The sequence below is a fragment of the Lathamus discolor genome, chromosome 2 (assembly GCF_037157495.1).
Source record: "Lathamus discolor isolate bLatDis1 chromosome 2, bLatDis1.hap1, whole genome shotgun sequence".
Lineage (NCBI taxonomy): Eukaryota > Metazoa > Chordata > Aves > Psittaciformes > Psittacidae > Lathamus > Lathamus discolor.
The window spans coordinates 69,854,574-69,877,125 of record NC_088885.1 but is presented as its reverse complement, the minus strand read 5'-3'; the positions used below and the strand labels follow the sequence as shown (position 1 = coordinate 69,877,125).

General features: G+C 41.5%; 1 protein-coding gene across 4 annotated transcripts in view; it reads right to left on the bottom strand.

Annotated features, from left to right (window-relative positions):
* ADTRP (androgen dependent TFPI regulating protein) overlaps nt 1-21,734 on the bottom strand; it is a 33,459-nt gene extending 11,725 nt beyond the window's left edge. For all 4 annotated transcript variants that reach the window (XM_065667351.1, XM_065667353.1, XM_065667352.1 and 1 more), the window contains exons 1-4: nt 21,456-21,734; nt 13,973-14,107; nt 12,448-12,549; nt 844-959 (exon numbers count right to left, since the gene is read on the bottom strand). In XM_065667351.1, the coding sequence (XP_065523423.1) occupies nt 844-959; nt 12,448-12,549; nt 13,973-14,107; nt 21,456-21,608 (506 nt within the window). In that variant the 5' untranslated portion in view covers nt 21,609-21,734. The remainder of the gene's footprint in view (nt 1-843; nt 960-12,447; nt 12,550-13,972; nt 14,108-21,455) is intronic.
* Between the last annotated feature and the right edge of the window lie 818 nt (nt 21,735-22,552).

Below are 22,552 nucleotides of genomic sequence, written 5' to 3'. Positions count from 1 at the left end.
AGTCTCAATGTAAGTCATCTTCAGAGTGGTCTGAAGTGTTGACAGGTGCCCATATTCAGATGGAGCAGGCAGTGCCTCCAGACCACTGCATCCAGGATGCAATGAGCAGGAGTGGATGCAAAACCAGCTCCAGGGGTGCCTGACACACACAGGAGGTGAGGGGGTGGCTATGGGCTGAGGAGTGTCTGGTGAGGAATAACTTATTCTCTCAGGATCACCCTCTAACAGGTTGGAGATCAGCTGCAGTACATAGCTGGAAATGTAGGCAGTGTCCACCGGTGGAGTGGGAGGTGGAGTGGGGCAGATGCCTCCTTGCTGCCTGTCAGTGTGCACCTGGCTCTGGGTATCATTTTCTATCTCAAGTTTCTAAACCCAGCCATGTGTCCGTGCCAAATACCAAACTGGGTTTTACTCCTCTTCTGCTCCCATGACCCCAAGACCTTTGAGATTTGGAGATTCTGCAGTGAGCAAGATAGCTAGCAGAGGTAAACTCAATGGCACTGTTAGATGTATTGGGTTAGAAATAAAAACCCAGCTTGGACAAATAACTCTAAGTACGCCTGAGTTCATGGCAATTTAATTGCTTTTCTAAAAGAGGCCTTATAAGAGCAGTAGATATTATGTATGGTCTCAGGACCAGTATTGTGTTTGAAGAAACCTGCCCTGCCTCTGTCTGGAAATAGTTTTCATGGGTCTCAGCTGAAGTTTAAAAGACTTCTCTCCACAGAAGAGACTGCTGTCTCCCATGTGCCTGGGAGGGGACCTAAATATAAGTACAGCATTTGGCCCTATTTTGCAAACTAGATCACTTAAAGAAATTGTTTTAAGGTATGTAATTCTTACCAGCTGATATACAGAAAGCTGACAAATCCCAATAGGATCAATCCCTTCTTCTTTGCTGGGTAACGGTGAGGCAAGGCAAGGATTTCCAGGACAGCAAATGGCAATATAGCTGTGTGCTGAGGAGAGAGAAAGTCTGTCAGTGATCAGTCACAGTGCCTGTCCTTCAGTCATTGCTGACCACAAAGCTCACGAGCCTGCCCATGAGCAAAAGATTATTTAACAGCGCTGAATGTAACTGTATACAAATGCACATAATTCTTAATTTTTTTACAGTGAAGAAGTACCCCTTAAGTAATGAGATGGCAATTTTCTTGTCAGTGTGCTGTAGAAAGTGGGTAATGAGGTCTGCCTGTAGAATGACCTGCATTGCTTCAATAATAGGTGAGCTTTCCCTTTTACATTTTATAATATGGTAACTTTTTTAGTGATTCCCATTAGAGTACAGAAGGTATAGAAGCCTATTGTTATGTACATTTGAGGATGTCAAAAGTGTCCTCCTTGAACTCACTAAACAACTGTTGAATTGCTTTCATGTTCTCCTCAAGTCATTATTGTATTTTATATATTGAAACATTATTTACTCCACTGAATTGCAGTTTGTTGTGCTTCTCTTTGTAAACTGAAAACATGGAAGTAATCATGCAGAGGACTTAAGTTAGCTGTGATTTGAGATGGTGACGGAACTTCAAAGATGCTTAGCCAAGGGTTAGTAGTGTCAGCTTGCTGGAGAAGGTTTGGGTTTTTTTTCTTCTTTTTTTTCAAAGAGTTTATTCATAGAATCATAGAATCATAGCATAGTTAAGGTTGGAAAGGACCTTAAGATTATCTAGTTCCAACCCCCTTGCCATGGACAGGGACACCTCACTCTAAATTTGAGTTATATTAAGTTTAAACTATATTAAGGGGCTTGACTTTCTAGGGCATTTATGATGACAACTGAGCATGGAGGAATTTTAGCACAGGACAGGACAGATTTGGTGGCACTGCCTGTTTTGTGGTGGGGAGCTGCCTCCAAGAGGGATGCTTCTCCCTGTTTTGGAGGTTGGAGGCAGAGCATAAGTCCTTCCAGGCTCAGATATCAAACAGAGAGTGCAGGGGTTTTGGAATGCCTCAACTTGTTGGGTGATATGTGTCAATTTCAAAATACTATTTGTTGGGGTGAAACCTCCCCACTAAAAGTTTTGTAATATTCCCTGTGCAAGCAAACGATAGCTAGAAGTTGCAATACCTAGTACAGAAGGCTTAAACAATGCTGGGGAATAACACAGCAAAAAGTCAATGAGGTGCAACAACAGGAAACTATAGCAACAACTGTAGCTGACTATTTGGTTAAATTTCTATTAATTAAGCAAATAATTTAATGAGTAGATGGAGATGGAAAAGGAGGGAGCACAGCAGCGAAAGACAGACATTTAAACAGAGAAAAAAAAAAAACCAAACCAAACCCAAACTAATGATCTTTTTGATTTTGTTTTCCTGTAAAGGCACAACCTGCTGGATATGCTGTGTGGTATGATGTTTCCTCTTGTCCGAGGGAAGCAGTTCTAGTACCTTAAATGTGCAATTTTCAGAAGTGGTGCTGAGTATCTGATTTGGTGGTATGGTATCAAAGTTTTATTGCTGTGTATTCGTAGCATGTGTTGCCACAAATGCACATGAAAATCTTTAAACGTATATTGAGCTACATACAGTATGCATGAAAACATTATTTACCTATTTGTTTAAGAGGCAGACATCCATTTTTGTCTGCCATTGCCAAGTGTCAGCTCTCTGGAAGGTGCGTGTCCTCCCTCAGGCCCTGGAGGAGCCGCTATTCATATCTGGCTGTCCTACTACCAAAATAACCCTTCCATCTCAGTTATCATTTTTCAGAGAAAAGAGATAGAAAAGATGTATTGGATGTTCCAGCTCCTCTCACTCATTGACACTGAGATTTTCCTCTGTTCTGTTTCATGTAGATATTCTTCAGCTTGGTTGATAGCAGAGGTCTCATTGTATCAATACAAGTGATTCCTGGATTCATTTAGCCATTAAAATGTCTTAGATGCACACAGTTTTCATACATAATCCCTCTGTCTTTTAGTTAGAAATCTATGTGCTATGCTGCTTTTAGAATAATTTCCATAGGTGTTCAATAGTTTGTCTTTGAATAGGCCAAAATACTCATGCAAGACAGCAATGATGGAAAACTTGCACTTAGTCGTCACTTTAAGGCTTTAGCCTTTTGCAGTGGATTTGTCCATTATGTGAAATGGATATAAGTTCCGGTTTTCCTCTGACATCCAGTGGGCTACAAAGATCCTTTGGAATACGTGAAATGTCCTTGCTAGTCTTTTCATTAATTTAAGCACTTTCAACTACTCTAAGCTGGTTGTTTCAGCTGCATTATCGCTGTCCTAAGAGGGATTTTGTAGGATTGACCTGGTGAAATAATCCTTTGTTGAAGTAAACAGTTTTCAGATGGGGGTTATTATATATACTTATTTCCTTAGTTTGGGGCTTTTTGTTCTCAGAGTGAATGTTAAATAAGTGCAAGTCAGCATTACGATGCTGCCTTAATAGAAAAAGTGTGTGGTGTTCTGGGATGGTATTAACAGGAGTATTGTGTGTAAGAAAGATCTGGGAATTAACTATGCTGCTCTGCTTGAATTGATGAGGTTTTGGCTGGCACACTGTCTCTGATTTAGGGCACCTTCTTTTGACAGGGGCAGACAATGTGGAGCATGCCCAGGAAAGGACAGCACAAACAGTAAGAAATGATGAACAGGATATCAGTTCAAGGACAGGCATAGAAGTCAGGGCTGAATGTGTTGGTACGTTTAGAGAGAAAAGGAAAATGAGAGGTTTTAAATGAGAGAGGTTTCAAAGGCTCAAGAGGTTGATACAGTGATGATTGAATGGGTGAGTTTTCCATGTCCATTGCAGATATGACCAAGGGCAACTGGCTCATTTTACCTCAAGAGAGATGCAGCTTTATACGGGGGAAATATGCAGCAAGGGCAAGTAGGGAAATGACCATGCAGGGGAGCTGGGCAAGCCCTTTTACACAAGCTAGAGGAGAAGCTGAGTGTGATTCTGCCAAGCACCTCTGGGCATCTCTGACCCAGCCTCAGTTTTTCTCTACCAAGAGCCGTATGGTCTCCAAAGCTGATGTAAATGCACATGTCCAGAAACAGAGGATGAAAGTGTGGAGAAAGGAGGGCTGTCCTTTTCTGACAGGAGCAAGCTATCATGGCTAAGACCACTAATGTCTCCACTTGCTTAGGAAACTTCTTTCTCAGTCCATGCATCTTTGAGCTGCCTTATAGTACGTGAATCCCTCAGGAAAGGGGGAAGAGGAGAAAAAAGCAGAGCTTTGGACCTTATTTGCAATTTCTCATTTGCCTCTTAGGCATGAGTGGCACTGCACTGAATGATGGCTGGAGGCACCCTGCAGCAGCACACCAACGTGTGAACAGCATGGTACGGTCACAGGCAGTAACAAGCTGGGGGTAGCGAGGGGAAACACACTACTCTAACACACTCATTGGCACCACAGAGGAGAAGCAACTGGTAATGGTTACAAAAGACAGTTGGGAGCACTTCTTTTTATTCTGTCTTGACTTAGAAAATGCTGATTTGATTAACTAGTCATCTTTTGGCGAGCTCCTCCACTTACGGAGGAGCTGGAGAAAGTACTCAGGGGCCCATAAATCAAAAGATGTTTGAAAATTATTGGCAAAGCTGGAAAGTTTGGCTGCTTTTGGAAATAGCCAAGAGTTTATTGGAAGGGGTAGGTTGAAATTTCTGCTCTGCCTGATTCACAGGGGCTTGAAGCTGAGCTTCCCACTGCCTACAAGAGTGCTTCCACCTCCAAGAGCAGTGGAAGCATTCAGGAGTGGCCCTGCCTGCTCCTTGTTTTGTGAACAGTTTGTTAGAGGTCTTGGATCTACCCTGATTTGGGAGAAAAAAAAAAACAAAACAAAAAAAGACAAAACAAAGTTTGTTGTGGCATAGAAGTGCTTTTTTGCCCAAGTCTAAGATGACACTGGCCCATGACTTATCAAAATGTGTGCTGTGTCTTCTGTACGAATATTGAATCCTTTAAAATATTTTGCTATATAATGCTCTAATTGTATTTATTATTAGAGTTTTAGCGTATTCCTAGTTAGAGAGAATCACTGTGTATGTCAAATAGACATGCTTTTTGGTAGCGCCATTTAAACTTGCCATGCAAATGCTTTTTTGAGGTAGACTTTTACAACAGTTCTCAGCTACTTCATGCACCCCCAGAATGAAAAGTTTTTTGGTTCAGAATTTTTCTCTTCTGGACATAAAGCTTCTTTTCTTCACACTTCCTTCTCATGTACATATACACCCCAGGCCCACTAAGCATGTAGGAAAACCTTCCCTTGCATTTCTGCTATCCCTGAGTCTACTGCTGATTTCATGTTTTTCTGCCAATCCCAGTTTGTCCATTAGCAGTAAAATCACAGTGGAATTTCTACAGAATAGTCAAGCATGTTTGTGAGAGCAGATGCATATTTATACAGCAGACACCAGAGGAACGTGTGGTTGGCTACAGGGTGCAAAGCCTGCCCTTTCCCTATGACATGCAGTTTGCTTTCCAAATGATTTCCTTCTCACAGCCGATAGACGTTGATTTTGGCAGCATTGTTAGTGATAGACCATATGTCATGGCTAATCATAGCTGCTGATAGGCTTTAAAGACTTCTCATATCCTTCTCAATAAAAAATAAGTATTTTCTCATTCAAGTTATTTTTACCATAGGTCTCTAGTGCATAGTCATTAAATATACTTTCAACCCTATTTAGTTGCGCTTTATATCCTTAAACTGACAATTGTCTAAAGACTGCAGTATTTGTAGGGGCCAAATAAAAATATACAGTTTTGCCTCTTGCTTTAAAGAAAACCTAATAATTAAGCTCAGATTGACACAGATCAAAACATTGGCAAAAATTGCTGGAAACAGTGACTCATTTTTTTATTTCAATTAACAGTTTCTCAGTTTCACATATAAACAGTGAAACTGTCAAAAGTAATTATCACAGAGGGAGAAAAAAACTATTTCACTCCAAGGTAAGGAAAATGGGCTGAAACAATAGCTGTGTGTGTTAATCGGGCTGCTAGTGAACTGAACTGAATCTGAGAGCTTTTTCCTTCTCTTGACAGGAATCCTATTAGTTCTTATTTTTATGTTCTTTGAAATATTAATATATTTACTTCTCTAATGATGTCTGTTTGTTGAGGAAAGCTTTCAGCTTACAGATTTTGTAAGGACAGAAGTATCTTAAATGCCTTTTTTAAAATTTATTTATACAATGGAGAGATAAAAGTTATGGGGTTTTCAAAATTATCAGATATTCTGTTAACTAATCACATTTATAATCTGAATTCTGATCCCAAACAATCCTTTGTGGCTTTTTATTTTTGGCTTTTACTATGATTTTTAACTTGGGTTTGGTTTAATTTCTTTTTCCCTGACAAACTCAGGTGAATCTGAACTAGTTATAAAATTGCAACATACTTTTTATTGCTCATAAACTCTGGCATATAAATACAGTGTGGAGAAAGTTTCTGAAATGTATGCTGAACTGTATCTGAAATACTGACATGTTAGCTCATCTCCTGTGGAGAATTAAATTATAAAATTGCCTCGCTTCTTTATTTTTGTTTCCAACCCTATGTTGTATGTTTCCCAGAATCTGTTTCAGGTTCATGAGTTTAAACTGAGATAAATAGTCCTCTCTGGATATTATCTCCACTCTTTGGTAAGTCCATATGGAATTTTTACTTCCCATACTTTGAGAATTTGTGTATTTATTCAGTTATATCTTTGTTTTGCTGTTGAGAATATAAGTAAAAACAAGTTTCCTGGGGCTAAGAAGACAGGGTTGGGTAGAGGTTGTGTTCAGCTGCAGGCTCCAGTTTAGGCTGAGTTTTAAGCCTATGAATAATCTCCCCAGAGCTGCTGAGATCACTTGTACTCTTAATGAGTGTGTCTCAGTTTGACTCGGTTTGACCCCGTTTGACTCCAGAGTGAAGGAAATGATGCCTTGGTTGACCATAGCTGTTTATTTCTAATTTGTCTGCATTTACATACCCTCTGTGTCTGCTTTCCATTAACATGTGGGACTTTAGCCGGGGATTTTTCACAAACAGCTACCACTGGCCAAACTAAACTCCACTGGGCACAGTTCGACGCCATCAAGTGCTTTTGAAAAACTGCCCATGTTTCTCCTTTCAGACTAATTCCCTGCAGAGCTGGTGTGCTGACAACCACTCGTGGCCAATACTCATGCTTGTATCTTCTCCATCACTATGTTACTGCAAAGAAAAAGTAAAAACCAGCTTCGGCGCTGTCTGAAGAGGCTCATGAAGACAGTGTTCGTTAGTTGACCCTTGAGGTATTTACTCAGTTATTCAACTCTTTGTTGGGAAATGTCCTCTTGTCTATGGAAATTTCCTTGGGTTGGATGCTTTCATAAACAATTACAGCCTTGTTATCTGAGCATAATAAAACTAAATGGCTTCCTGTCACCATAACCTCTATTTAGTTTTATACTCCTCATCATTTTCTGATTCTCTGTATGCTCACTCCTTTCTTGGCTTCATTTTGGAGCAAGTTCACTCTTTTGATTTATTTTGCTATGACGCTGCCTTCATTCAAATGCCTTTTTTAAAGTTTTCTTTTCTAATCTGTTCTTAGACATTTTCTTCCTCACTTCACCTCTTTATTTTTCAGGGTGGGAGGTCCTTAAGCATGATTGTTCATTTCATTTCTTTAACTAGTACACTGCCATATTTAGCTAAAGAAATAATTCTCTCTTAGAGTCACTACCTGTCCTTTATATTCTCACCATCAGTGCATTTTCAAGGATTTGTTTTATAGGTAGAGCGGGAGGTACAAGGAGTCCTGTTACTGAGCAGATGTGGGGACAAATTAGTCAGGAAGCTATTGCTCAGTTTAACTCCAGCAGCACTCCTCTCTGAATAAGCCTGTCTCTGTTTCCGTTTCCCCTACTGTTTCTACCCTTTCCAGGTCCAGTCATGCTGATCAGAAAAGCAAAATTTATTTTTTTCCCTGCTTTTCCTGAGACATGTAGTTAGTTTGGGAGCATTATTGTGACAAACATCAGACTAATTGTATGATCAAAGGGGTAAAAGAGCTTCAGAGATAACATTTCCTGCACACACACATGGATTTTTGGAAACAAGGCCCTGGCTGAATATCCTATTGCTTACTAGCAAATGGTTTGTCTCCGTGTCCGTGCCAGAATTTTAATTGCATTTCTCCTCGACATTAGATATGTAGTCTAAGAAACTGATGTTGCACTGCAGCTGGGAGCTGACATGAGACTGAAGTGACACATCCTCTGCTGTGGAATATTCGTCTCCAGCTGTTCCTTCATGGGGTGGGTTGCAGAGACTGCACCTGTGCACGCCGGGGTAGCAGCAGCCCTGGAGGAGTCCCTGCCATAACATGTGTCTGTGAAACACATACTTTCTCCCTGGAGAAATGGGCTTATGTCAGCAAAAATGGAAACTTCAAAAACATATATCTGTAGTGCTGGTAAAAGAGAAGTGTCTTTGCTCTTAAATGTGTGGTGTGATTAATTTCATGTGCCATATCCCTCACATACACATTCTTCTTCTTTGCCAAAAGTTGACTATAATTGGGAGCCTATGAATGTCCATAGTTGCCAGACAGCTTAAAATTGAGATACTGTGAAATGCAAACAAATGGAAATGTCTCTTTCTTGTGTAAATAGGCAAGAATTATTAAGCTTTTAATACCAGTTGCAAGGAGAATCATGTAAGATGGTCAAAGATGAGCCTCAGGTGGTTCTCGTGTACACTCCTAGAGTAGAAATCCAGTTAGAGTGGCCAGGACAATGGGGTTCTGCTCCACACAATGATTTTGCCACCCTCTTGGTTGGTTAATGGTGCAGCAGCTTCCTAAAGTAGTTGTAGGAAAATATAATCCTTCACACAGATGCCCTCACATAGAGTAATTTGTATTCATATAACTTATTTTCTTTTTCAGATGGAAGTAAATCATACTGATTCGAAAGAACATTTCTGTTGATGTAGTTGTGTCCACACTAGGGAAGGTAAGTAATGCTTTAGATAGGTGTGACAAACACAAGCAGCTTGTAAATACCAAGCAGCTCCAAGATGAGAGGGGACATGGCGAGTCTCACTGGTCTTCTTGTTGTCCAGGCATCAGTGTCTTGCTCCAGAGAAGGACAGTTACTTATATGCACCCAGCTTGTTCTTCCACTCTCTTGCATTTTCTTTTTATATTCGGATACTGCTTAGCTACACTGGGGCAAAGTGCAAAGGAGGTTGTGAGGCTCAGGCCATGTGGGGTCTGTTGTCGTCTTTGCTGAACATCTGACAGGTAAGTAATTTTTCTTCTGTGCCTCTGTTTACCATCCCTCCTTTTCAATCCTTAGTTATTTAGCTTACAGGGTCTTCAGAACACACACAGTTCATAACCATATGTCAGTAAAGTGCCTGGGACACTAAAATGCTGATTTTTGTAAAGGTGAGAGGGTAACACAGCTACAGAATAAATCAGGAAAGGAGATGGCTAAACCAAACTGCAGCCTGATAATAAAGAGAATTGTGCTTTTTACAAGAAAATTTACCTTTTACGAGAACTGTGCCTTACAGACTGAAAATATAAACCTCCTTTGTATAATATATATGCCATTACCATTTTTGTCAACACATCTGGTCAATGTTGATGTGTATCTTTTCTTTTGTTACAGATTAAAATATTTCTGAGTGATCTCTTCTGACCCACCATTGCCCCTCTCTGTTTACCATTCAGTTCTGCCAGCCCCTTCAAAATGTAGTGTTCCCCTATACTGCCATTCAGTTGAATAGTACACTCATATGGTTTAACCCAAGTTGTCTCCAGCAGCTAGCTGCTTTCTGGAGAGTATCCAGATGTTGCTTGAAAAGAGATGGCTGGGAAAGAAATAAACAATTTCACTTGATGAATTGGCAGGCATATCTTTTGCCTCAGCCATCTTCCACTTTGAAGATCTTGTTCAAATGCAGTAATTGTGCTTGAGACTTAAGTAGGTTTGGGGTTTTTTTCCATCCATAAAACTCAAAGCTTTGTGTAAAGTTGGTAAAACATAATTATGCCAGGCAAACAGAAGTGGAAACTGTGGCAAAGCTCTTGAGTTAAACTCAGTAAAAAGGCAGAGAGAAACCCAGGTAGTCTGGAGTATTTGGCCTCCTTCAAACATCAGCAAGATTCCTTTCTGCATTAGCCATCCTTTCTGTAAAAAACAGAGAAGGTTTCTGCTCAGGGTGCAAAAACATGCCTAAAATGTAAACCTATCTATATGACTCTGGGCTACCAGGTGGGCACCAACACTTTCCCACTGTAAGAGCAGTAAATGTGAGAAAAATAAATGGCTAGTTCATTTTTGCAAGAAAGGTGCTGCAGCACCACTGAGAACTCAAGTATCTTGGTATTCCTGAAGTGTTTCTGCATGATTATTTTTTAGGTTCCCTCTTCAGTTACATAAAAACATATGCTTTCCCTATTTACAACTTTAAAATAGGCTGAGATAAAAAAAATACTCCCACTGCAAATGGTACAGCACTGACATCTACTACTGATACATTGATGTCTTTACCACCAAAGCCAGCTAGATGCTGCCTCAATCTGCCACAAAATGCCTGCAATCTCAGAGCTATAGAGTATAGCAGTGTGCAAGGAAATGAACCCAAAGAAGTGTCTGTTTGGCAATCAGAACTTGGAGATTGTCCCTTAAAGTGTCAGTAGCTCTCTGGATCTTCCTAGTGTTCCCAGCGGATATTTTGTGTTGAAAGAAAGAAATGCCTCAGATAAGCCCGAAGGCACCTGTTGGAAGGTGGCCCTTAATGTGGGGACTGACAATAGCAGGGATCAGTCTATGCTGGTGGCAGATGTTTTACGCTTGATAGTGACTGGAAGGAAAATTTCCAACCCAGGAACTGTCAAGCACAAGATGTCTGCAGTGTATTAAGAGCTTTAGAAATAAAATACTAGGTTGTGATTGAAGCTTGCTTTATGTGAAGTTTCTCGTCAAAATAATTTTGAGGAAGAATTGTTTTCCTTTTTTAACACCTGTTTTTGACATTTCTGAAATGGAAAAGCTTTTTGTTGTTGTCATAATGACTTAGCTATGAAATGTAGATGTAGGCACCCAAGGAAAAAAGTTAGAACAAATACATTTGAGCGATTCCTGCAAAGAGCTCTTGCACATGAAATAAAAATGTACGTCTTAGTACCTCTCAACCTTTCCATGTCATAAACAAATGTAGAAACAGAAAGGGCAAATTCTCAGCTGTGCGCAGGGATTAAAACAAGCAGCAAAGCCCATCTCCTCTTGGCTCCACCCTGTGCCCTCCCCTTCCCCAGCACCTCCACGACTGTGAAGATTTTAAGTTTCCCATACCAAACCCGGGACCTGGAACCCCCATGATGCTGAGGACTCAAGGAATCCTTCCTTTTGGTGGATGATGGTTTTGAGAGAGTGGTGCCTGTTTGTGTCCATGCGGGAGTTTGGACAGCCATGTAAAGACCCTGGTGGCGATGAATTCATGGGCAGAGAGCAGGTGATGGGGTTAAAAGTGCATGATGGCTGCAGTTTATCACTCAGATATCAGTAATGCGGACATGCCTATGTGTGTTTGGATTCCAGGCACACGTGTCTGAATATGCCTGTCTAAATCAAGTGGTTGCTCAAAACCTTTATCAAGTGTCCCTGGCCAGAAACCCTGAAGCCTCCCGCATTTACCTTCAACAGGCATTGGGAGCTGCTGCAGTGCGTTGCAAAGTGTTGTACTTAAGAAACGAAGTCTGGAGAGAAATGAGTCTTCTATGTGATTATTTCATACTTCTTGGCTCCTCTGATTCAGTCTAGCGGTGAACCTCTCCCTTCTCTCCCCCTTCCCACTAGCCCCATGAGGCCTCCCTGACCTTACAATCCACCCACAGTTTCCATGTTACTGTCAGACTCTTTACACTTGACTGATGAGAAATATGTGATTATTCAACACATCATAAAAAGGGCCAGAGCAAATGAAGGAGAAATCTGGAAAGTATTTATAGCAAATCTGTAAACAATCATTGCAATTCATCTATTCAAAGCTGTGCACACATTAGCTTATTAGCTGTAGAACTGTCAGATGTTCTTTCACCTTTTTTAACAATTAAGAACTGCTCTGTTATACTCCCAGCCATTTCATATTTCATAGACTTCTGTTTGAAGAAACAATTTATTTTTTGAGCTACAATAGTTGAGAAGATATTTTTAGGTTCTTTTTTCCTTATTACTACACATTTCATTGACTCAAGAGGCTTGACAAGCACAAATTCACTGACATTTCTTGCATGCTAAAAGGCTTGTTGAGGTGACTTTAAGCACATGCCTCTGCTGTATACAGCTCAGCATCAGATTCAGATCAGTAGGAAGGAGGAGGTGAGAAAGAAGAAGCTGTGAAACTCTTCTGGGAATCAACACAATGCAATGGTGGGAAGCATGTTGCAGAGTCTCTCTTCCCTGCTAGAGGCAGGGTTGTTTCTTACTCACCATAGCATGATTTAACCAGAGTGGGATGACTCCATCAAGGCTTTTGGGGTAAACCAGCTCTCGATTGTAGCTATACAGTGTCCAAAAGGATATAGACACAAACTGGAACCAAAACACAAAATGAAAGAAATTTCAAAAGGAAAGCCAAACGTAACTGATAGGTTTTGGCTAGTGCTTTCATTTCTGAGGAGGCAAAATATCACCTACATGTAAAATGGTGTTATTGCCAGATAAACTCACGTATCTCACATGTTACAACACAAAGAAAGGAATTTACTCTGAGGTGCAATGTTCTGTGATGATACAGCAAGAAAAACCTCCTTTATAAACAGCCAAAACTGACATTTTCTGTGGAATACTGGATTAGCTTTAAACTTTTTTTCTTTTTTTTCCTTTGCAGATGGGACCTTTTGATGGTCCAGAAGTTCTCCTCAAGGGACTGGCTGTCAAGCCAGAGCATTTTTTCTGCTCAGTAACAAAGTAAACCAGATCTTGGTAAAACAGTTCACATAAAACTTACCCTTATCTTCACAATTCATACGCCTAATTCCTAAACTGCAGGTGCAAGCTACACTGTGGGTACCTACTTCTTTCCCAACAGAGAAGGTTTAACACTGGGAGAATTTAACTGCAGGAAATGAACCCTGGTATCGGTTACCGATACCTGGAAGCAGATTTGTACCTTTTTGGCCTTGCTTTGTATTTGAGCACACTTTATGTTTGGGGTTGGAAATCAGGAATGTGAGATGCTAGAAGAAGGGGACTACCCTGTGCTTGTCCTGAGGGCACAGTGAAGATGGCTGGTGGGGATATGGCAGCAGCAGCATGAATACTGCTGTGCAGGGAAGATAAATTAGCCAGTAGCTCTGTAGTCCCTGGCAGGACATTTTAGTGAGCCAGCTGGCTCAGCTGCCTGTGGACCAGATTTAAGCTGTACTTCTCAGCCCTTTGAGATTCAGAGGTAGCTGCAGGCTTTACTCACACAGAGCATACCTATGTGTATAAGTAACCCATCGGTTCCTGTCCAACACACAGTGCCAGATAAACAGCATTTCGATAAACAGCATTGTCTGTGAGGGAGTAGGTGATCCATGGGGAATGTGAGGTAAACTGTGACTGTAATTATTGTACTTCCAATTCGTTTCTCTCCAGTGCTTATTTAAAGCCACAGTAGAGTCTGAGAAGGAGACGTGAGATTTTGCTGCCTCTTAGGTACCTTCCCATGTCTGCCTGGTCCATGTTGCCCTTTAGTGAAATGCCCTAAGCTGATAAATCCACAGCTATTTGGACTGTGAGATTAATGGAACCCTTTGGGGTCAATATATGTTAGCTTGGGGGCAGCAACCCTAAAGTTTGTGCAAGAAGCTTTGCATTCAACTCTGACAGGCTCATCACTGTTTCTTTTTCTAAAAGGTCCAAAACCATTTTCAAATGGTAAAAAAACCCTACTGTTCTTATCTACTGTATACATGTGCATGTTATGCTTGTACACCCAATCATTTGTGCAGACATTATTTTTACTTACTGTGGACAGTGGGAAAGCCAGGACACTGAAAAGAAGGTCTCTGCTGGAAATTACGCACTTAGCACATCGCAGTTTCTTAATTAGTCTCAACGCATCAGCCAGTAAGGACACCCCATAGAAGACAGCCTGCAAAACCTAAAGTAATTACACTTAATGAGGGAAACTCATCCAGCTTTCATTAGCATGTTCCTCAATGAACTCTATTCTTGCGCTTCACAGAGTTGTTTTGTTCCTGCGCTGCAAGCCCACTTAGGGGAAATAGCTGTTGGCTAAATCTTTTTTACTAACTGAAACTGATTAAATAAAGTTGTTCTGGAGATAACTTTAACACTATCTTACTTAATAGAGTAAACAGAGATGTGTGATGTGATTCAGATAGCAGAGGTGGAAGGACATGTTGAAAGCCAGCTCCTTCACACTTTCTAGTAATTGTTACTTTCAATGCATGTGGGCAAGAGCAGGAAAGAACAAAATATGCCAGGAAAGCATAATTCTGTAAAGATATTGTTAGATAGTTTCTCCCACCATGTAGCCAACACAGGGCTTTCTTTCCAGGGACTCGTGGTGCAATTGATCTCAGTGTCAAGTAGCTCAAAATGCTCTAACAAACATGATAATTAGGTGCAAAAGTTATCAAAGCCAGAACTTCTTTTGCTGAACTCAGAGGGCTTTCAGGGAAGGATTTCAAGCAGAGGTCAGGACTTCACTAACTAATACTGAGTAAGGTAAAGTATTTCTAAATAATGAATTTTGGAGATGGGGGTTGGGGGAGGTGCCTTTTGGTTTTGGTTCTTTCTTTCTTTAAATCATTTACAAATAATGAGGTAGGGTTGTTTGGGAGGGTGCTGGGAGGATTTGGTAAAGAATTAGGTAAGTGCACAGTGACAAAATAGAATTCCACAAATTCTGTGTGAAATTGTCACAGTATTGTGGTTTAAGCCAATATTGCTTTACTAATTATTTTGTTTTCTGTCCTAATGCTACGCAGCAGATCAAGCTGAACCAGGTTTCAGACACACACAGGCAAAGCCTTGCAGAAAACTACTTCTTCCACTACCTTGCATTCATCACTGAATCTTGTTCAGTTCTGTTAACTTACAGGATGGACTCTTTTAGTCTATGTTTCTATGTGATGCAATATGGGAAATGCAGCCTACTGCAAACGCTGGACCAGCTAGCAATGCTTAAATGGAAAGAGGCTGTGTCGCAGCTTTCAGGATGAGATCTCTTTTGCCATGATCTTACTCTGAATCAGACATGTATTTAGAGCAAAGTGACTGAAGATGTAGCTGGTTACTTCAGCAGTTTCTGAAGGAGCCAAGAAGGGTGGTGCTTGAGAGGGGACAGAATTAGTGCAATGATTTTCCATCAGAAATTACTTTATTATCAAAATAGGGAAGGAGGGGACTGTGATTTCACCATGCCCATTGTCAAACAAGGGTTTCTGCAAGGTTTAGTCTACAGAGACTGAGTCTTCGTGTGGAGCAAAATGACCGTAGTTTGCATGACTGAAGTATCCTTGCAGCTATCCATAACCATCCCCATCCATTTTGTTGCTTCCCAGCAAAGGGAAAAGATACATCCTTCTTTTCCCACCCCTTACACAGCTCAGATGGCGCCCACAGTAGGCTGCAGCGTGTCCCCTATCTCTGCGCAGACCGACTGGTGGAGGTGCTGACGCCGGCTGGGTGACTGGCCCAGGGTCACCCAGGATGAAGTATTGGAGATCATGCACCACTCAGTTCAGCTGCAAAGCCTTGTGTTTCCTCTCAAGAGCGTGGGGTGAACAGCCACATTTTTACATTAAAAAACCCCCAAGCAGCTTCATCAGAATCCACATATGGTTTAGTTAAATTCTGAGGCACCCAAACCAGCTCTTTTAAATGTGGTTTTCTCTCTCCCCATTATCACAATTAGCCTCTGTAGCTGCAGACACAGTTTCAGCCCACAGAGATTCAGCCCTCCAAGTCACAAATCTAGTTCAGAAAAGTCCATTCTGAGGCACAGTGTACTTAGATCCAAACACATGTCCAACCCAAACATCTGCCCCAGTCCTTAGCCTCACCAGGACACCAAAACCAAGCTCCTGAAGAGCTAAGAAAAGCCTGGTAACAAACAGACACTCTTATTGCGCCCTGTAGAGTCAGCAGTAACTTTCTGTAAAAAGCATGAAAAATGAACATGAGGGTGGTGACAGACTGGTGACACATGGTGACTAATTGCCAATAAAGCAATTAGGGAGAGGCCTGGTTCCCAGAGGATGGGGCTATTATTATCTTGTTCATGGTCAGCCTTACATTAATCATGGGACAGGGATAGGCTGCTTCTTCCCCCTCCTTCAAAACTGACTAAAACAAACATTGCTGAAAAGAAACAGTCCCAGAATAGCCACATTCTCAGTCTGGTAAATATTTTATCATATGCAGGGAAAGATAATTTTATCGTCCATATGGAAACCGCTTATCAGAATGTGTAACCTGACCCATTTCTCTGACAGGACATGGAGAACAGCTCCTGAAGAAGTTTGAACTCAGTCTCAGGAGCTTGTTTGGCTGCTGCTCACAGTTCTACCCTTGTCCATCTCTGTGAGTCCAAAGAGAGTTTGATCAGTTTGTGGTCACCCTGTACTTCCAGGAGCAATGGAAGTGTATACAAGTAATTTTCAAGCCAGAAAACCTGAACCCAGTTGGAACCATCCCTAGTAACAGTCTGTCACGATACATCGTTGCTAGACTAGAATCAGAGCTCCAAACCCATGCTTTTCCAGGCTAATTTGTGTAAGAAAGGTGCATCCAAATCTTGCAGCCCTTCATTAGTGAGAAAATGTTGACTTTTTTAAAAAAAGACATGAAAACATCAGATTATTCCAGATGTCCTGTGAATTTCCCAAACAGCAGTGCTGGTGCTCATAAATACATTGCAGCCGCTTGTGGAATATAAATCCACTGGCTGTAAATAAAAAGCATCCCCCAAAGTATTCCCACATGAACAGAAGGAAGACTGGAAGCATTCAGAAAGCTAACGATTACCCCAAAGAGGACAACATAGATATACTAATCCCTGTTGAAGAGATGCTGCTTTCCTCGAGACCCAGCAGAGCTCCATGGCACTAGGTGCTGTAGAAACACTTAATTTGGCCAGATTGATTTTCCAAACTGAGAGTCACTGTGACAAAGACAAACTCAATTTTTATCTGCTGCAGTGATCAAAGGGGTGTTTCTATTTAACTGACCTGACATGATTTACTTACCTGTGTAAGGTCTAGTCATATGTGTACATTGAAATTTCCAACTAGTACGAATGAATTGGGATCCAGGCTCTGCCCGTAAGTGGGGGATAAATCCAATAGTATGAGTAGGCTATTAGATATAACAGTTAACATTGAGTATAGACAGACACACATCCATTCACATGATAGTGACCAGGAAAATATGTATGCTAAATACTGTGTCTGTTTTGAAATAAAATAAACTCTGCTTTTAGGAGAATTGAAAAGTATTTCATTTCTGAGGCAAAAATATAAGGCATAAAATGGGGCAGGAATGCAATTAATAGCTTTTAAAGGTGCAGTGTGCTCATTATACAATGATTTGCTAATAGATTTACAGCACTGAGCAGATTTTTATAAACTTGGATATTTCAGGCAACGAATGATTCAGCTTGTCCTGCTTTGTGTCACAGACAAATGAATACAGAACTGTTTTTATCTGTCATTTCTGCTTGTTCAATAATCAGTCAATGAACTCCTTTGATACAAAACCCACATATCTATTTTTTTTCCCCTACAAAAATATTTCCTTTCTGAATCTTGATTGCTGTGATCATTAACTAGATAAATGAATCTGAACGTCAGAGCTGTAGCTCTCTCGGGAGAGCCACATGACTACTGAGGAATTGAATGAGGTGCTAAAAGAGGGTCATGTCTATCAAATTCTTCCAGCATCCCTCCAGCAGAGCTAGGAGTCAAGCTGAATTTCCACCACTGGAAAATGCCACGTTTCCCAGTATTTCCATTTCAGATCAGAGTGAGCTGACCACAGCAGCTTTCCACAGAAGGAAATTTTTAAATGCAATTCCAAAGAACTAAGAGGAATTTTTTGGGGAAAATTTCCAAGCAACTCATTCAGCCAGTGCCAGAAGCCAGGCAATCACAGTCTGGCAGGAGACAGGCAGAGAAACTGGACAAAGGCTCTGCATGCCTGGCTCTAGGAAAGCCCAGCGTGGCAGCTCAACTGAACCAGCACAGACCAGCAGGAAGCTTTTGCCTGCTCTTCTTCCCCAGGACCGTATCTCCCATCATACCAAGTCACTTCCTGGGACAGGTGCTTCCAAAGGTGCAGAAATGTAAGGCATCAAGTGTGCACCTTATGGTCATCTGTGGTTGACAGCCACCAGGTTCCTTCATGTCTCTCAGCAGCAACAAGAAATGGTTTAGTATCAAACCATGGGACAATTTTTCTAGGTCCTGTGGAGCTCCACAAGGAGCTCGCTCCATGCCCCCTGACCCATATTGTCTTCTCTCCCTTTTCCTCTCTTACACACCTGCTCAGGAAACTTTTATCACCTGGACATACCAACAGTCACTGTCCAGATCAGCGGAATAATGGCATTTCTCTCCCTGGGCCCTTTTCCTTACTGGCAATTCTTTCTTGAAAAATATCCACATCTCTATAGAAGAAGCACTACAGCCACAAAAGGGTAATTTTGCCCACCCTACCCCGTTGCTACATTTTCTGCACGAGAGATATGCAACATCTTCAGCCTAAACCATCTCCCTCCCCCTTGCCTGACAGCTCTGTTTCAGTGTTGGGATCAGATCAGTAAGTGGTTAAAAGATGGGAGACAAAGAACTGGAGAAGTGGAGCAAGGTCTCCTGCTCACAGAGTTTTAATGAGACCTGAGCTGTTCAGCAGATCCATAAATGAGCTGGGGAAGGGAGCAAACACTGAGGGGGTAAAGCTTTGTAAATCTTTTTTTTTTTTTTTTTTTCCTTCCGTCAAAGCGAAGCCTGACTGCAAAATTGCCAAAGAATTTCACAATGCCGAGTGCCTGAGAGATCAAATAGCAGGTAAAAATCAGTGCTGGTGAATGCAATGTAATGCATTTCAGGGGAAGGAAAAAAACCCCATAACAAAACAACAACAAAAAAACCAGCTTGAATGCTATTTTTTCAACAGTGGATTTTAAATTGGCTATCACCATCCAGGAAAGAACTGTTTGACCCACTGTGGATAGCTCTCCCAAATTGCCTTGCTCATCAGTAATCAAAAAAAAAAACAAATATAGAATTAAGAATTGTTAAGAAGAAATAAACAGACAAGGAAGAGCCTTTGGGCCACTGTATAAATCCATGCTGTTCTCATAGCTCAACCACTGCAGCCTGCCCTGCTTACCCCTTCCTGAAACCATAAAAACTACTGTAAAAGACAGCAAGGATGCTTTAATGAAAGAAGCAGCCCTTTGCAAAGATGGATGAAAAAGGCTTGGACTTCCAGCTTGCAGAAAAGAATAACCAAAGGGAAAATCTGGTAGAGATCTCTAATGAGTGGCAAAGAAAAAGTGAACAGGGACAGATGATTAGATTATACTACAGAAGTGAAGAGGAATCCAATTCAGTTGTCAGGAAGTAGGCTTACACCAACAAAATGAACAGGTCTTTCACACAAGGCACACTTGCCTCAGAACAGGGAAGGTACCAGAAGTATAACCAGGTATATTTTTCCTTCAGATAGATGAAAAGAAGGCTTTGAATGGGTATTAACTGCCTTGGCCTGGATTTATTTTTGGCTGGGTAAGTTGGTATGCCAGTGTGAAGTCAGAGCCATGGAGAGTTCGTTTTATTCTTACACATGTTCTTGTCTTGTGCAGCCTTTCCCTGATCATCCTTAGTGATGGTCACTAAGGGAAGATGGACAATAATTTCCCAAAATACTAGGAGATGGGTTACTTGCTTTCTACTCCTGAGCTCACGCTTTAGAGCTGTGTCGTGTGCTGGGTGATAGAGCTCATTGTAATGCTGCCAGAAGATGGAGATACTGTTTTGCCTGAAAGAATGGCTGATACTTTAATGGGGCCAGGAGAAGAGCTAGGCACAAAGTCCTTGGCTGGTGGTGTTCTGGGCTACGGACGTATGTCCCAGCAGGATGAACTGAAGATCTTTAAGGTTGTTGAATCCTGACTATTTGATTGCTGGCTTTTCAGAAAAATTAATTTTTAAATCATTGCAAAAAGCCTAGATTTACTGATACAATGACAACATAGCAACAAACCATACATACACCGTCCTGACTGCAGTGATATATGTACCCTCCTTCCACAGCCAGCTTGGTCCCTGAGAAGGGCTTTGTGGCTCCCTGAAGCCCAGGCTGTTTTAGCCAACTCATGTGCCATTCACTGCCTCTTGGTTGCAAGTATTTCAGAGTCACAGAATGGTTGAGGTTGGAAGGGACTCAAATTTCGTAACATCCTGGAAGTCCCCAGAGGTGTCACTTGGACCTGGGGAGCCTTTAGGCTTCCATTGAACTCCACCATGGAGTATCTACTTCTGGAGAGTAAAAGCTGAGACAAAGCACACCTTGGGACAGACCTCCCACTTATTTAACTCTGACAGTAATGAAGAATGGACATAAGTCTATGGCAGTCCCTGCAGTCATCCTTCAGATTAGCGAATGTCCCTGAAATTTGTCCCTCGTAGGAGCCCTCTCCACACACCCGATCTTTCCACCCCACTACCACCATTGCCACAAATCACTGATGAACCACTTGAACTGTGAACAAGCCTCCCACAGGGTATGTCATATGCTTTCATTTTGATTTCTGTCTTATGAAATATAAGCATATCAGGAGAATCAGAATACATTATGGTCTGTGTCTTCCTGTATACTTTTAGGAAACGCAGCAAGCAGTTAAAACACTAGCACTGTTAAAACACACTTAGCAATGCCACAAGCACCTCTCTACAGGCTGTAACTTCTTCCCCTTTTGCTCTCAACTGATTGTCAAACTACACATGTACTCTGAATGACTAAATCAGCACTGTGCTATGCTTTGTTTTACCTTTTCTGTAATTAACAGGACATAAAAGGCTATTAAAAATTTGAAGTAAAATTCCAAGCAGCATTATAATGTGTATTGATTTAAGGGTTAGATAACATGAATCAAACCCACACGTCTCCTGGCTGGACATACCCTACCTTTCTGTCTCTCTCCTCACTAATAGCTTGTCTCTTTCACAAGGAGGCAGCTAGCTTCAGAGTACTTTCTGAAAGCCAAGCAGCTCACCAGCCAAGATTCTTTCTGCATAAAACCTGTGAATACACTTCACAGCACAAGCATGGATCCCAATGTAGTTTCCTTTGGGGTATGAACCATTAAAGGAAGCAGTTTAACAGCAGCAAATATACCAGCTGCATATGTCTTGAGGCACAGATGGCAGACAAACAAATAGACATATTGGTATCACTGTACAACACAATTTGCTTACCAGATTGAGGACTGTCAAATATTTCCACTGCCCACCATAAAAGAACACTTCAGATGGCCGCTCTTCTGTTCTTATGTTTGTGATTGAATAGGCAATGAAAAAATACCAGACAAAAGCAAGGCAATGGTACATCGCGAGAGTAGAGATTTCCATGCTTTAGCTAAGAGCAAGTGATAATCGGTCTAAAAGCAGCTTTTCTCTTAAGGTCCTCAGTCGCTGTTCAAGGGAAATGGCAGGACAGGAGGGTTTACTTCGGAGCTGGCTCAGGACACGTTGCCACTTTGCTCTCGTTGAAAGAATAATCACAAGGCAGTGAACTTTGCTTCTGTTTGTTTCCCTTTTCACTGTACAGACAGGCTGGGGGAGCAGGGGGGAGAAGAAGAGGCTTATTCACCAGATTTAAATGCCTTGCTCAAGATTAGCAAAGATTAGTTGCAGAGTTACATAAGTTTTGGGGTGGGCTGCTGGGTTTTTTTTTTTTGTCAAAAGTATGGCCAGCTTTGCTGCTGGTTTTGTGTAACAGGCTGTCATGCTTTGGGTAGCAAGTGAGAACAAGTGTCATTTTCCCCACTCGTATCTGTGGGTGCAGCCATGTCTCCAGCTCAGCTTCTGAAGAGTCTGAGACTGTTTTTCCCTTGTGCCAAAGGAAGAAATGGGAAACAATGGTCTGTGAGAGAAAAAACAAGTTGATTTGTTGATAGGCTATGGAGGTGGCAAGGAAGTTGAGAGTATTTGTAGGCAAAGGCCCTCTGGGTTGAAAACCACTGCAAGTGTTGGCATTCTTTTGTTTGTGGGCATAGGCTCTGCTGCCTTTATGCTGCTCCATGGAGCTGAGATCCTTCACAACCACACACTCCGCATTGGCTAAACCCTGAGTTACTTCAAAGCTCTGTCAGGGATGGAGACACAGGACAAAGGCCTTAGGTGACAAAGCCTAAGCACTAGCAGGGCATCTCCCGTATCTGCTTCTTTGCTTCCTGCCAAGCACCTTTGACAGCCCCTCTTCCCTGGCATGGTGTTGTTGCACCATCAGGGCAGGGGTAAAGAAAAGAACCAATGTGCACACAGTGACATTAAAATGAAGCAGTCAGAAAAGT